The sequence below is a fragment of the Antechinus flavipes genome, chromosome 4, assembly GCF_016432865.1.
Source record: "Antechinus flavipes isolate AdamAnt ecotype Samford, QLD, Australia chromosome 4, AdamAnt_v2, whole genome shotgun sequence".
Taxonomy (NCBI): Eukaryota; Metazoa; Chordata; class Mammalia; order Dasyuromorphia; family Dasyuridae; genus Antechinus; species Antechinus flavipes.
The window spans coordinates 459,738,739-459,755,819 of NC_067401.1; the positions used below are offsets into that span (position 1 = coordinate 459,738,739).

The following is a 17,081-nucleotide window of genomic DNA, read 5'->3' on the forward strand; positions in this document are numbered from 1 at the left end:
TGTCCCACTTTTTCCACATCCCCTCCAACATTTATCGTTATCATTTCCTGTCATCTTAGCTCATCTGAGAGGTATAAGGTGCTATTTCAGAGTAGTTTTAATTTGCATTTCTCTAGTCAATAGTGATTTAGAGCATTTTTTCATGTAACTATAAATAGCTTTAATTTTGTCAAATGAAAATTGCCTATTCATATCCTTTGACCATTTATCCTTTGGAGAATGACTTGTATTCTTATAAATTTGACACAGTTCTTTATATATTTTAGAAATGAAACCTTTATCAGAAATAATGGCTGTAAGATTTTTTTCCCAGCTTCATACTTTCCTTTTAATCTTGTTTCAATTGTTTTTGTTTGTGCAAAAATGTTTTTAATTTGATGTAACCAAAGTTGTCCATTTTACCTTTTATAACATTATCTAGTTCTTCTTTGGTCATAAATTTCTCCCTTCTAAAAAGATCTGAGAGATAAATTAATTTGTTTATAGTATCATCCTTTATCCCCAAATCACACACTACATTTTGATATGGGGTGCAAGATGTAGATCTATGCTAAGTTTCTGAAATATTATTTTACAGTTTTCTCACAAATTTTTGTCAAATAGTGACTTCTTATTCCAGAAGCTGGAGTTTGGGGTTTTGTCAAATACTACATTGCTATACATCTTGATTATTGCATCATGTGTATCTAATCTATTGCACCAATCTACCACTCTGTTTCTTAGCCAGTACAAATTGTTTCGATTACTGATGCTTTATAATATAGTTTTAAGTTTGGTACTGCTAAGCCACCATCCCTTGTAATTTTCTAAAATTAATTCCCTTGACATTTTTGACCTTTTGTTCTTCCAGATGAATTTTGTTGTTATTTTTTCTAGTTCTACAAAATAATGTTTTGGCAGTTTGATTGGTATGGCACTGAACAAGTAGATCAATTTAGGTAGAATCGCCATTTTTATTATATTAGCTCTGCCTAGCCATGAACAATTGATATTTTTCCAATTGTTTAGATCTGATTTTATTTGTGTGAGAAATGTTTTATAATTGTGTACACAGGTGAATAACTATTTTAATCATTAGAGATATAAAAACAAAAAGAACTATGAATATCATAGAAGTCTATAACATTTATCAAGAGAGACCGCACAGGACTTTCAGAAATGACTCATAGGTGTATATATGAAGTCAAATCATCTCAGAGCCCCTAATTTTCAGATTTTCAAAGAGATGAATAGCAATGATCAAGAGTTAGGTAGTAATATTGAAAATGTCTAAGAAAGAAACCTCTCTTACCACAAATATTATATACTTAAAGGAAAAGTGGGACCCCTCTCCCATCTCCTTCTCACCACTATGGAAGATTACCATTTCCCAGGCTCTCTCATGGATTGGTCGGAATTGGAGGCGATTCAGCACCACTGACCCTTCATCCTGCCACTGCAAAGTACAGAAGTTGGCCAACAGTTTGGGAAAGTCAGCTTTGATGTCACTTGGAGGAAGAGGCTTCACTAATTGTATAAACAAAAAAAGGAGTTAATTCTAGGGGTCACCAATGGGGATACTCAAGGTACAATCACCAATACCACAGAACTACTTTCCCTTGAGCATAATTAACTTCATTTGAAGACCCACTTGTGATAAGAAAGAAATTAGAGTTGCTAGGGAAGTATCTCCCCCCATAACCGTGTTACCAATAAGACAATGTCTACCATCAGCCTTGGAGATAGTTTTACTGAATTTTCTCATTTCAATGCTTTAGCAGATAAAGAGCTTGAATTCTCAAAGACCCAGATTCAAGTCCTCCCTTGGACACAAAAGGGAAATCTGCATCTAGGTAAGTCACTGAAATTCTGTCTAGATTTTCTAAGACTCTCTATGTTTTTAGCCTATTTTCCTAAGTGGAGGGAGTTTCCACATTGGAAAGTCCCTATACTGGTGAAATCATGAGTCTGACTTTTTTTTTTTTTTAATTTAAAGGCATTAATTTAATAAAATAATGAAATGAAATAATGAAAAATGTGGGGGAAATGATCTATCAAGTTGGAAAGAACACAAAAGAAGCCAAAAAGGAGGAGGAAGAAAGAGATGGTGCAATATAGCACCATCTTTGGTGGGGGAAGGGCTGGAAAGAGAAAGAAGAAGAGGAGAAAAGAAGTTTGAAGGTAGTGGGAAGGGGAAGGATGGGATGGGCAATGTGCTCTAGGGGAAGGTAGGGGGTCACCAAGGAATATGAGAAAGTGAAAAAAGAACAATTTCCTGAAATCCATTCTATACACCAGTACTCAATGATAAAAGAAATAAGCACCTATCACACTCTAAGATCCAGACAGTTTATCAACTTAATCCAACAAATGTTTGTAGAATTTAATGTCCTTGAGGGCAGGGACTACTTGGGTTCTGTCTTTACAATGCTATACCTGGTCCAGTGTCTAGTACAAAGTACATGGAGAATAAAAGCTTCTTGAATTGAATTCATATTAGCTTCTAGTCACTGGTCATACAGAGCTGAAAACAAAACTGAAGCTGCCCTCAAAGAGCTGACCTTCCACTAAAGGGGAGCTAACCCACAGCTAAGCATGGTAAGTGTAGCTAAATAAACAGTGTTTCTTGGAAGACGACGGTATTAGGAAGTCAAGGGGTCAGTGAGGTTTCCCATAAGTATTCTGCACATGAGTGGACTATTGCACAAAGTCTGGGTTTCCAAGAGATGAATCAGGAAGCTTTCCAGGCCCAAGGGACAGAGCCCATACAAAGCAATCTTTCAAGAAAAAAATTTTTTTTGTGTGGGGGGGGTTGTTCATTGGTGTTAAGCATGTGCATTGAAATACGTGTTGCCTTATTGAGCACCGACTGTGTGCAAGACATGGTTCTTGGTGCAGAGACGAACCAGGTAGCACAAAGCTCCTCCAGAAGCTTCTCCATTCTCTTGGGGCACTTATCTGGGAGGCAGGAGAAAGGTGGCTGACAACCCCCAGTGGCGAGTGCAGGGCACGCAGGGAGTCACACGGATGGCGCACAAAACACCCACCTACATCCACAAAGGAGAACGCCAACGGGAGGGAGGAGGAATTCCCCAGGCTGTTCTCGGCCACAACTCTGGCTGTGTAACTGGCTTCGGGAGAAGCCGGACTCAGGCTTATTCCAAGATCCAACTCCTCAAGGTCCGGAGCGCAGCGCTTCTCCAGATTTAAATTGTTTGGCCCCGTCAATCTATAGAGAAGAGAGACGTCAGTGCCTGTAGGATAGCTCATGAGAATCAGGAACCAGGGCGGGACTTGGGAAAACTGAGTCCTAATTCTCCCTCAGATTCTAGCTAGCTGACTCAGCTTCCTCATCAGTAAGATAAGTGGCATGAGCTAGCTGATCTCTGAATTCTCATCCATCTCTTCTAGTAGTAGTAGTAGTAGTAGCCTACTACTACTACTACTACTACTGCTACTGCTACCACCACCACTACTACTACTACTACTGCTATTATTACTATACTACAACTACCACTGCTACGACTACTTCCACCATTACTACACTACCACTACTAATACCACTGTAACTGCTACTATTACCATTTTGCTACCATCACTGCTAATATCACAACTACCACCACCACCACCATGATTACTACCACCACTACAATCTGTATTTCCATAATACCTAAAGATCATAGGACCTTTAAGGTCTAGAGCTGGAAAGACTTCAGGGGTAACTTAGTCCAAACCTTACATTTTACAAATGAGAAAACCAAGATCTTGGGAGTCTGACTTATCATATGGCAGGTCTGGAGTTGAAAGGAACTGCAAAGCCCACTTAGTTTCATCTCCTCATTTTATAGATGAGGAAACTGAGGCAAACAGGGGTTGAATGACATGCCCAAAGTTCTGGACCTGTGAAGTTTGGTCAGTTTTATTACTCCCATTTTTATAGAAGAGAAAACTAAGACTCAAAGAGTGTGAGGGGATAATAAGATAATTTGGAATTTAAAAGAACCTTTGAGATCATGCAATTCAACCCCCTCATTTTACAGATGAAAGCATCTACTTTAGGTTTATATCCCAAAGAATCCAAAAAAGGTGAGGTCAAGGACTTATCTGTACAAAAACATTGATGGCAGCTCTTTTTGTGATGGCTAAGAATTAGAAATAAAAGGGATCTCCATCGATTGTGAAACGGCTGAAGATTCTGTGCTACAAGAAATAATGATTTCAGAAAAACCTGGAAGGATTTTCATGAATTGATGCAAAGTAAAAAGAACCAGGAGAACATTATATATAGTAACAGCAAGATTGTGAAATGAAGAATTGTGAATGACTTAGCTATACTCAGCAATACAATGATCCAAAACAACCCCAGAGAATAAATGATGAAGGATACTATCTGCCTCCAAAGAACTGATAGATTGAATGCAGACTGAAGTGTGCTATTTTTCCACTTTCATTTGTTTTCTTTTGAGTCTACTTGTACCAAATGAGTAATATGGAAATGTTTTACACGATGGCACTATATAATCTCTGATTGTTTACCATCTCAGAGAAAAGGGAGGGATGGGTGGTAAAAAGGGAAGGATTGAATTTGGACTCACTTTCTTGTATTTTTTTAACACTTTAATTTAATTGTAAGTTGAGAAATTATAGCATCTATCTCAGAGTAGTTGTAAGGATCAAATAAAATAGATATTTGAAAACCTTAATGCAAAATATAAATGCTGCTGCAGCTATTGCTGCTGCTACTATTACTACTACTACTACTTGCTGCTGCAGCTATTGCTACTACTTACCTCTTCTTGCTTCTACTATTGCTACCACTGCTGTTCCTACTACTACTCTTCTTGCTCCTGCTTCAGGTCCTTATGAGGAAGCCCTGGTTACACTCATGACTGGGTGAATACCCAAGAGGAGAAAAGCACTTCAATCAGAAGCAGATTAGTTAGAAGAGCTGAAGATTCAGAACCTGACAAAAATGATTGAAGCTGGCTTTGTCTTGAGTGCTTTTACTTCAGGAGCTCAGAAAAGTCCTTGTCCCTTGTTGTGCTAAAGACTGCAAAATGCTGCGATGGTGCAGTGAAACGTTCCTATGAGATACACAGAGAGCTATTTCAAGTCACCTCAAAGAGGGAAGAAAACTGGAAGTTACTCTGGGGGTTTGAGGGAAAAGCTTCAGATCCAAATAGTTTCATCAACTTTGTTTTTCCTCCTTCAGGAGGTTTCTCCCAAAGAGGTAAGCTCCCCAAACCTTTTGGAGGAAAGCTGGAGGAGGCACTGAAAGCATACAATGAAAAGAATATTCAAAGGACGATGGAGCAGTGGGAAATGCCTCCTTCGGAGCAAGGGAAAGCAAAGCAAGAGAAACATCTATTGCTGCTGCTGCAGCTGCTGCTGTATTTATGCTACTGCTGCTACTCTGCGGCTGCTGCTACTATTCCAAGGAGGAGGCTGGACTGATCACAAGGATCCTTTTCCAAGGATTCACTTAATCAACTAGATCGAAACCAAACCAAAAAACTGAACTGAACAAACTTTCTTCAGGAAAAGAACAAAAGAAAATCACTTTTACTTGAGAATGTTGAGTGCTGGGGATTAAGTCCTACAAGGCAAGAGTCACGGGTTCCAGCCCAACTCTGTCCCAGGTCGTGGTGGAAGCTCAGTGATTGGAATATTACTAGAGAACTAGAAGTGACTCTCACTTTTTGGAGAGGGAAACAAATCCAAAAGAGGGCAGTACTCATCAGTGGCAAGTTTTGAACTCAGGTCTTTGGACCCCAGGACCAGCTTTCTTTCCATTGGTCCTTGTTAGATTATCTATTGTTTTTGAAGAGGACCAGTGACATCTTGGGTGACGTCTTGATTTGTTTTTGAATTGGATTTAAGTGAGGCATTGTTCCTCAGGGACTCCCTAAAGCCTCTTCTTTTGGTGATAAGGAAATTGGTCTCAGGGAGCCCTGTTAGGGGGCCGAGACAAAAGCTAGGACTGTATCACTCACTGAAGGGTGTATACGGTGTACAGGTGGGTGTCTCTTCCTTTATCCCAGGTGCAGATCACATGCCCCTGCTCTCCCAACTGGCTGCAGGACAGGTTTTGGGGCTGCTCGGGAGTGACTTAAAAAAGAAGACAAAGAAAAACAGGGTTAATAAGTCTGACAGCATCTGAATCTTACTGAAATGGTAGCACACGCAGATTAATAATAACAATAATTTAGATTAGTCCCAATAATAATAATAATAATAGCATTCATGTAGCTATTACTCTGTGCTGGTCACGGTGCTAAGAACCCCTTGTCAACATTATTCAGTCAATATTCAGCTTAATAACGTGATAATTCAGCACCTAAAGGCTAGACATTAAGCAAGGGAGCCATGCTCACACTAATGAAGACCCACATCTACTCTGTGCCCTGTGGTCAGAGGACCCTGAATCTTGGATGGGAAAAGGTCCTAGGGGTCACTGAATCCAATCTGCTTATTTTATGGAGAGGAGACACCCTCCCTCCTAATCTTGACTGGAGTCCCAGAAAAGGGGAGAGCGTCTCAGGCTCTGGTACAGCTTGGGCAAACATGGGAAATGAAGCGTTTCCTGTGAAGATGGTGAATTGAAAGAGAAACTCACACCTATTTCCATTTCCTGAACAGCTGAGCCCCCTCCTACCCAGTTACCTCTCCTCTTGGTCTAGAGGCAGAAGCCAGTGTACTTCTCCCCTGCCCTGATACTAAGAAAAAGGGAAAGCTGCTAGGTGTTCATTAACCCGCTGCAGGTGCTTCCTTCCTCATGGCGGGTAACAGGTTTGACGGGCAGGAAGCTATGACCCAGCTACAGATCTGCTCTTAAAAGCGCCAAGCTCGGGTACAGGCCATGAGAATGCCTTTCCCTCTCTCGCAGGACACACAAGAATAGTGACCATGGGCCCATGTAAGATTTGTGGGAGCATAAACTTAGACCTAAGCAGGGATCTTTGAAGTCATCAACCCCCCTCCCCCATACCCATTTTAAAGATAAAGAAGGGAAGGTCCAAGAAAAATGAAAGGATTTGGTGAAAGCTGTGGGCAGGAACCCCCCAGATGCGGTGTCTCTTCCATCACAACAGTTTGTGCCTGGAGGAAAGGGCGGCTCTAGGAATGGGCTTTCTGGACGAAGCCATGGGTAATCTTATTCCCTTACTGGACACCTTCTTAACTTTGGGTTTGTGAATGGACTTTTTGGAATTTTGATAGGATTAGTTACCTTTGTAATCTCCTATAATGATCTTATGCACTGAGGAACATTTATCTGAGAAGGGAATCACAAGCTTCACCAGAGAGTCTTGGTGTGTGTGTGGGGAGTGTCCATGACTTAAAAAAAGGCAAAGAAGTTCTGGCCGGCTGGACATGGACAGAGCAGGACTGGGGTGCCAGGCTGTCTTGGAAGAGCCTTACTCCAAATGGAGAGAGGGGTGGAGTGAGGCAACAGACAAAAGTATCCCCAGAAGCTCTACAGGACTTGTAACTTAGAGCTACTTAAGGTCCTACTGAGGGACTTCGGGCTGATCCCAGGGGAATCTAAGTCACCACTCCTCCGTCAAGCCTAGAAGGAACTAGGGTCACTTGCATACTCTTGTCAATGGAGCAACTCCGTCACAGGAAGGAAGGGAGAAGTGACTTGAAGTCAGCTTCCCTCCAGCCCCCCAGCTCCTCCTGCTAAAGGTCAGGGTTACTCAGACTTGTGGTGAGAACACTCAGAAGCCTGGTGCAGCCCCGGGGAGCCCCACAGAACACCCCACTATGTGGATGACGTCACGGCCGGGAGTCATTCAGAAAAATCTTTGCCCACTTCCCTCACCGAGGCAGGGGGGCGACATTACATTAGCTCCCTGTCAGTCCTGTCTTACCAGGTGCTACTATGTGGCAGGCCCGGAGATACAATAAGGGGCGGCACAGAGTTCTTAGTGTCCTGGGGAGACACAACATGTACACAAGCACATACAGCTAGCTGTCCACGGTCTGATTTAGGAATAATTAACAGAGGAAAAGCTCTAGGACCGGGAGACGGCGGGAAAGCTTCCTGTGGAAGATGGGACTTTGGTTGGGATTTTAAAATCTTAGCCTGGGTTAAGGGTGTTTTCCTGTATCTATTCTACGAGCGTCTGTACCAGGTGGGTCCCAGTACCGGGACACACTGGGTGCATCCGCTATTGCGAGCCTTGTTTCTCCGCCCGAAGCCCAGGAAAGCAGAACGAGGAGTCGCTCACCGCCCACGGAGACGTCGGCCCCGCACACCTGGCTCTCCCTCCCGCCGCCGCAGGAGAGCTTGCACACGAACACGGTGGTTCCGAGCTGGAGATCGGAGACCAGGACGCTGAGCACGTGGCTCTTCAGGGAGCTCAGCCGAATGCGGTTCCGGTAGAAGGTTAGCTTTTGGAAGTCGGAGGGGCGAGAACAGCCTTGTTTGGGCTTCAAGAAGCAGGAAATATTGACCGTGGCCCCAAGCAGAACCGTCTGGGCGGGACTCACGGTGATGACTCCCTTCTTGCACACATCTGCAAGGAAAAACACGGGGCGCTTGAGGACGTGTCCAGGGGCATCGCAGATGGGCAATTCACAAAGCCCTAGGACGTCATTCTGGCGAGATCCTGGAAGCACCTTGAGGCGTCATTCACAGTTTCTCAGTGAGAGACAATAAAGACAAATATACCAAGCAAAGAGAATCAGCTTAAATGACTAGAATCCTTGAAAACACCGGTAACAACAAATGGTAACTTCCATGTAAAAACGCAGTCACAATCCCATTTCAGAACCCTTTTCGTTTAATAACATTGGGGGGTTTATTTGATTCTATTTCTCATCTAAGCCTTTCTGACAAGTCTGTGATCTAAAACCACGGACATTATCATCCCCATTTTCTAGGTAAAAAAACAAATGGAGAGGCAGCAGAGTATAAAAATAAAAATACTCATTTCACAGAGTCAGAAACCTCACTTACCCTTAGCTCCTGGGTACTTAAATTCCCTCAGACTAGGATTCTTCATCTGTTAAATGAGAAGGTTGGAGATCACTGGATTCTTCCAGCTCAGAAGCTGGGATCCCAAGATTTGCCTAGCATGAAAATTGGATCTTCTTGATTCCAAGGCCAGCACTACCCATTAGGGAAAGGAAAGGAATAAGCACTTGTATAATGCCTACTCTGTGCTAAGCACCTTTTAAAAATCATCTCATTTGATCCTTAAGACTTCATGTGAATTTAAATCCTGTCCCAGTGTGACCTTAGCCAAGTCAATTAATTTGTAATTTGTCTTGTCGTCTATCCACCCGATATATCCCTCTTGCTAGTATGATTTTCCTTACTTTTTTTCCTCTTCTAAACATCTTTGCCTTCCCTAAATGTTCCCTAAACACGCTTTCCCTTCTAAACATATTTCCACATTTATCATGCTGCAGAAGAAAAATCAGATCAAAAAGCAAAAAAAAGAAAAAAAGAAAAAACCAACAACAAAAAGTAAAAATATTATATTGTGATCCACATTCAGTCCCCTCATTCTTTCTCTGGATGCAGATGACTCTCTCCATCACAAGTCTATTGAAATTGGCCTGAATCAGCTGGTATGGGTCTTCAAAGAGTTTGCCAGCATCTAGGCCCCAGCATGCTGAAAAGACTAAGTCAGGATGGGCACGTATACCACGGATGTACCCTTACAAAGTAAATTCCTGAGGGGCACCAACTGTTACTGCTTTTTCTTTCTACCCCCATGCTTACACAATGTCTGGCATACAGTAGGGGCTTAATAAATACTTGCTGATTGAAATGAGGACTAGCCTAAGCAGGAACACCTGAGATCACCACCACACCTGCTATAAAGTGGCTTTTTAATTCATCTGCTCAGTTACACGGGGGTTGCAACTTGGATCATTTGGATGCATACTCACAGAACAAAATCGCAGCTCCCTGACATACTGAAATATTGATGATAATGGCGAATGCCATCTGATCTCCTGACATCTGCTTGTGCACTTATAGTATTCTCATCCAGATGAATGATCCATGTTTACTCCCTCTACCAGATTGTACTTCCTGAAGGAAGGCTATCATAGGAGTTAAAAGGGACCTTTGGTTTTACAATGCATGGGATTAAAAAGTATCTAGTCCAAACTGTATCTGAACATGCATGATTCTATGATGTATAGTTTACCATTCCAAATGTTAGAGAGATGTCACATTAAATATATAAAGCTTAGGGCACTAGGCTTGGAGATAGCAAGATGAGGGGATTTATCCTGCATTGGACACTTACTAGTTCTAGACTAGGGAGAGGTGACAAACTTGGCCTCAGCTTCCGCATTTGTAAAATGAAAGGGATGCAAATAAAACCTCTTTGTCAGCTTACCTAAATTGTCATATTTCTTGTATGAATTGAGATATGTTTTAGAAGGGAAGGGAAGAAACCTTTATGCCATGCACTGTGCTGATTTTTAAAATATTTTTCATTTGATTCTCTCTGTCTCTCTCTCTGTCTGTCTCTCTCTCTCTCTCTGTCTCTCTCTCTCTGTCTCTCTCTCTCTCTGTCTCTGTCTCTCTCTGTCTCTGTCTCTCTCTGTCTCTGTCTCTCTCTCTGCCTCTCTCTCTGTCTTTCTCTCTCTCTCTTCTCTCTCTCTCTCTGCCTCTCTCTCTCTCTGCCTCTCTCTCTCTCTCTCTCACTGAGGCAGTTGGGGTTAAGTGACTTGCCCAAGGTCACACACCTAAATATCTGAGGGCAAACAAACTCCAGTCCTCGACTTCAGGACTGGTGTTCTATCCACTGCACCACCTAGCTGCCCCATTTCATTTGATTCTCACAATATCCCTACAAGATCAGTGGTATTTTCTCCATTTTATAGTTGAGAAAACTGAGACAAACAGAGCTGTACAAGGCTGGTCCAGTGTCATACAGCTAAGTCAGTGTGTGTGGCTGCATTTGAATTCAGTTCTTGCTGATGCCCTTTTATCCACTCTAGTACCACCTGGTCGCCTAATCCTGTAGATTGTGAGCTCCTGGAGGTCAGAGATTCAGTTTCCCTTTCTTTGTTTCCCTGGCACATAGCAAGCACTCAACTAACTGGCAACTGTGAGAAACTAGTATCTCTTTCTCTTATTTAATAACTAATTATCACATGAGGATCATGCTAGTTTCCCTTTTTCTACTTCCTCATCCAGAAACCAGCGAGGCTGGCACATCTCTCTTAAAGATTTACCTAGACCCAGATCTAATCAGACAAAAAGAAATTCTAAGTTTAAGTCAATGGGTGCATTCCTCTTCATTGTGTTGGCTCCCAAGGGTCTGGGAAGTGTTAATTCTTCCTTTGGTAAAAACAAGTAATGTAGAAATCAATATCTCTTTGACAAAGATTTGGGTGATCCAAGACAAGTATCCTAAAATTCTCTTTGTAATATAGCTACCCTCTCATGGTAATATTCATTCTCTCATTAATTCTAATTAATCAGAATTGATTGCCTCCCTTTAAGAACTTTTTCAAGGGCATATAAACTATGAGCTCACCACAATAGTCTAAGGGGTGGCCAAATGACCGTTCTTTTATTAATAAACACATTGGCCTTATTAATAAAATTATTAAATTACTCAGAAACTCTCAGAATTTTTAAATCATCTCATTACATCTAAGATTTGCAAAATACATATTATATATGTACACATATTATATAATCAAATAATGTATATAATATATAATGCACATTGTATACACATACATATAAAATATGTATATTATGTATACATGTGTGTATATATATACATATACACACATATACATATATATACATATATATATATACACATATATATATGTGTATATATATATATCCATCCATATCCTCCCCCCCTCATCCTCATAACCACACTGTGAGAGTATGGCTAGTATTATCCACATTTAACAGATGTGGACCCTGGGGCTGAAAATCAAGTGAATTACCCAGGATTATGTAGTTTGTAAGCAGCTGAGGCTGGATTTGAATTTGATCCCAAGTTCAGAACTCTATCCACTATGACTCCTGTTACCTGACAGACAAGTATAATAAGACCTGAAAGAAGAATTAGCCTTGTCTGGCTTGACCCCAGAAAGCCAACTAGAAGATGAAGGTAGAAGGTGACATGACAATGAAACTTGTGGAAAGGGCCACCTGGGGAGGTGGGAGGTAGGTAGAAAGGAGCTCTCACTCAGGTGGATGACGGCCTTTATAATTCCTTCCAAAAGTGACTCACTTATAAAATTCCCTCTAGAATTTCTCATCTATGGTGGAGTCCCTCTCGTTGGATACTTCACCACTTTAGTAAAAAGTAGGACTATGAAACAACAGAATTAACAAGGGACCTCTCGTACACAACCATAGACCGAGATATACAAATGGAGGCATGCAATAAAACCAAACAAATTTAGATGACTGGAGATCGAATGCAAAGGAGCAAGAAAAATGAACATTACTAAGAAACACATCTAACTGGTAAATTATAACTTAGACCAAGGAGTCTCTTTATTTTACAGTTTACTTAGACCAAGGAGCCTCTTTATTTTACAGTTTCCTTACCTATTTCTGCCTTCATTAACAGCCACGTGATGAATAAAATTAGGATCACCGAGTAAACTCCAGCTGCATATGCCATGAAAGATACACGACTCTTGAAGGTTATCCCTGGTTCTTCCCCTGCTTGTGAAAACAACGAAAATCACAAATTACATTTAGGTTTTTATAAAAGGAAATATTTGCACATCATTTTTAAACGATAAGTGGTTGCATTTTATATAAATCCCCCAAACTTAGTAACTCAAGACAGTTAAAATTGCCTTTTTTCATTCATCAAACATTGTTGGTGTGTGCTAGAAAATGTTGATATGTCCTAGTTTGATCAGATTGTGGCAAGCCTTGGAATTGTTTCCATTTCCAGATGATTAACAATTGAGAAATCCTTTTCAAGTTACTGGTAGTTTGTATTTTTCTCCTGGACAAGAGTTGAATGATCTGTCCAGGGTCAAACAATTTGTATTTCAGAGCAAGAATTGAACCCAGGCCTTCCCAACCATTAGATGAACTTTTTACTCCGAGGGCCACAGTCTCTCCTAAGTCATAAACATAAAATTGAATGAATGGAAAATGCCTTAAGGCATTAAATAAATTTCAGTTATGATTAGATAATATCTCTTTTGGCTAAAATCAAGGGAAGCCATGACCTTGCTATTTCTGTATTCTAACAAAACATTTCTGTGTATGTGTATATTTACGTGTGTATGTATATATATAGACGCATATATATGTATGTGTATCTGTGTGTATATATAAACATATACTTATATGAACAAATATATTTCTATAATCATATTTTATATATTTATCAACATAGTTATGATGCAATATACCTTCTGGGGAGACAGATTTTGTGCTCCTGATTAGGGGAAAAGGGGCTTCTGTTCTAACAATAAGTCAGTAGTCCTAAATCTGCTGACTTTGGAGTGTGCCTCAGGGGACTCCCACACCCGATCTGTCTGATTCTGAATAGATCACTCCTCAGTCAGATAGCTTCTGGCCTCAGGCTAGTCCCATAGATCAAACTCCTGAGACATATTAGAGACCGATCCTCAGTTCACTGCCAATTGTCAGATGGGTAATCTGTTGGTCAGTGATAAGCAAATTCTGGACATCACTGCTCTGGGCCATGGAATTAGCATGTCAATGAGAAAAAGCTGGATAAAGGGGTCTCCTTGCTTCTGTTTCCTTACTAATTTTTTTCAGAACTTAGCCCGCTTGTAATGGCGCTACAATTCCAACAAAACTTTGCCCCTTGACTAGGAAATGAGTTCAAGCCTGCCAATTCTTTGGCGACATCACATGGCACCGGTCTGGGACCCCAAACTTTTGAGGTCTCCTTCCCAACCTCAACAGTTATAGATATAATTTTATTAGAAACACACATTTATATATGTGTGTGTCTATATATTTGCAAAGACACATTATATAACAATGCATTTTATATTATTATCAACATACTTATATATTGAACATTTTTTGCAAATATGATTGGGATTCAGTCTTATGTATATTTCTGATTTGAGAGAGAGAAAATTGTATTCATTATTTATTTATTTATTTATTTTTTGCTGAGGCAATTGGGACTAAGTGACTTGCCCAGGCTCACATAGCCAGGAAGTGTTAAATGTCTGAGGTCAGATTCAGATTCGGGTCCTCCTGACTTCAGGGCTGGTGCTCTACCCACTACACCAACTAGCTGCCCCAAGAGTAAATTTTAAATAATGTTAATGCCAGTGGAAAATGCCAGGGGAAAGACAACAACAATAACATTTATATAGAGCTTTAAGGTTTGCAAATGGCTTTACATAGGTTAGCACATACTAAAATGTACAGTATAAATAACGACTTATGTTTTATAGTGCTTTATAGTTCAGGATAATAAGACCCTAAATTCAAAGCAGAAAGGACCTCAGAGATGGTTTAAATCCTGCCCCCCTCATTTTATGAATGAGAAAACTGAATTAGGTACTAGGAGACTTTCACTTGCCCACGTTGCCTGCGGTCCTACCAGCAGTAAGTAATTTGTGAAATATTTTCCTTCCAACAACTCTTTGGCATAGGTAAAGCACAGAACCATATCCCCATTTTACAGATGGGTTCACTAAAGTCAAATCTTTTGCCCAACTGGATGGCCTGTGTCGTTGGTGGTCTATTTCAAGCCCTGAATTCCCTCCTCCAGCAAGAAGCACATGGGAATAGAAATGGAGAGGGCAGAATCTAACCTTATAATCCACTTCCTGAAGATTCTGGTCTTAGAAGAAAAGGGCAGCTCCCCTGGAGAACAGGTGGGAACAAAGAAATGAGGAAACTTTCCCCTTTACCTGCTTCGGAACTGCCTCAGTCCATTATAGACACTTCCAGCGCCCACAGATCTGGGAAGGAAGGAAGCGCCTGCTTCCAGTGGCAAGCGCCCCAGTTGCGGTCCTCAGGGCCTGGCTAAGGAAGGTGTCTGAGAAGGCTGGACAGGAGACTCCTCTCTGCCCAGACTGACTTGGGCTTTTTGACTGATGGGTCCAAATGGCCACTCCCCTTATGAGAAGTTCAAAGTACTTCAGGACTTCAAGTAAATGGGGCATTTTCCAATAAAGTGAAACTTTCCAACAGCTGCGATCATCATTCATGCAACTGGTCTTAAAGAGACAACGGCAAAATTGTACAGAAACCGTACAAGTGAGGTTCAAAGGGAACGCGAGACTGACTCATCTCCCCGGCTCAGACAGGTTCCAGCAGGGGCTCCCCGGCCTCCGCAGTGAGAGCCATCTTCCTCACCTCTGGGCGATGGGAAGCGGGCTGAAGTGCACCTTCCTTAAAGGGTCAGTCACCTTCTTGTGAGCACCCTAAATGCTGCCGAGAGCTGGGCTTGTCTGGATCTTAACGGGCCAATGCATCTATCTATATATTTAGGATCAACCAACAAACATTTATGGAGGGACTGTAATTATTTATGCACAATTTTTCTTTTGTAGTTCATTTTTGTCATCCCTTAGAAAATGTAAGCTTTTTTCCCTGAGGCAAATGGGATTAAGTGACTTGCCCGGGGTCCCACAGCTAGGAAGTGTTGTGTCTGAGATCACATTTGAACTCAGGTCCTCCTGACTTCAGGGCTGGTGCTCTATCCACTGCGCCACCTAGCTGTGCCCCTCTCCATTTCTATTTTGATGTGCTTCTTGCTGTTTTGAACTTTCTGGACCTCAGTTTATTTATCTGTAAAACAGGGACAATGTCACATGTATAGATTTCTTACCTCCCTGGGTTGCTCTAAAGTACTATATGATACTTGATCATTGATTTTCATAATTGCTACAATGCAGACAAAAATGAGGGCAGCCCTGCCCTTGAAAAGCTTATATTTTGGGGCCACTAGGTGACACAGTGGATAGAGCACCAGTCCTGAAGGACCCGAGTTCAAATCTGACCTCAGATACTTAACACTTCCTAGCTGTGGGACCCCGGGCAAGTCACTTCACCCCAATTTTCCCCAATTCAGAGGGTAAAAGCTTATATTTTCTAAGGAATGACATGTGCATAATTAATGACCTACAAAAAAAATTGTGCATAAATAATTACAGTCCCTCCATGAATGTTTGTTTGTTGATTGATGCTAAAGCCCATGGTGCCATGTAGAAGAAATTCAAGATTTTCTAAGTGCTTTGCTCAAAATCACCCCTCAAAGAAACAGAGCAGGATTATTATTCTATTTTCCAGACAAGAAAATGAGGTTCAAAGACTCAAATGATTAATTGAGAGGATAGTCTGGGGCAAAAAATAAATTGAGGTTTTCCTGCCCCGAGTCTAGACTTCTAGACCTTATGTAGGAAGACCTGAATTCAAATCTGATTCAGACACTTAGGAGCTGAGTCTGAGTTTCTGCCTCAGTTTCCTCAGTAGTAAAATGGTGACAATAATAGCCCCCCGCTGGCCCCCATCCTCCGTTGTCATGCGACTCCCATGATATAAAAGTATGTAAGACAATCTGAAAACCTTAACGATATCTAGGGATATGTATGTCTCCATGCATCTTAAGCCACTTGGCTTTAACAGGAATGCTCCCAGTTTCCCAGGATTTTAGTTCTAGCTCCTGCTTTTCTATTTCTGTTCCCCAGGACTGGGGATAGCTGTGTTGCTGAGAAACCTATGCAAATCAAGCCGGCTCCGTTGCCAACACATGCCCTCGGCTCTGGCATGGATGGAGCGACAGCAATCCATCCTTCAGCAGCTCACGCTGGGGCCAGACTGCCCTGGAAGGACTGCAGAGACTACAGAGAAGGGGAGCTGGTCAATCCTTACTCTGCCTGCTTCTCTCCCCCAAGGACAGCGGCAGACCAAAAATGACCCACAGAGGAGAAACTCAAGAAGGAAGGTTCTCAGTGCCTTTGATGAACTTGAGTCGCCTGGCAGCTCTGATTCCTGGATCACTTCCAGGGAGATCCGAGAGCTCCTACAAGGCAGGAAGGGTTCCGCCAACTGGAGAGAATGTTTCCTCCTCTTCCAAAAAAGGAACTGAGCAGAATCTGCAAACTGTAGATCAGGGAGCTTGATTTTGGTTTCTAGA

The 17,081-nt window shown here is 41.6% G+C and overlaps 1 protein-coding gene across 1 annotated transcript in view; it reads right to left on the bottom strand.

Annotated features, from left to right (window-relative positions):
* IL12RB2 (interleukin 12 receptor subunit beta 2) overlaps positions 1 to 8,987 on the bottom strand; it is a 46,561-nt gene extending 37,574 nt beyond the window's left edge. The window contains exons 1-5 of the mRNA XM_051996845.1: positions 8,942 to 8,987; positions 8,211 to 8,591; positions 5,973 to 6,087; positions 3,027 to 3,208; positions 1,364 to 1,506 (exon numbers count right to left, since the gene is read on the bottom strand). Of these exons, the coding sequence (XP_051852805.1) occupies positions 1,364 to 1,506; positions 3,027 to 3,208; positions 5,973 to 6,087; positions 8,211 to 8,591; positions 8,942 to 8,987 (867 nt within the window). The remainder of the gene's footprint in view (positions 1 to 1,363; positions 1,507 to 3,026; positions 3,209 to 5,972; positions 6,088 to 8,210; positions 8,592 to 8,941) is intronic.
* Between the last annotated feature and the right edge of the window lie 8,094 nt (positions 8,988 to 17,081).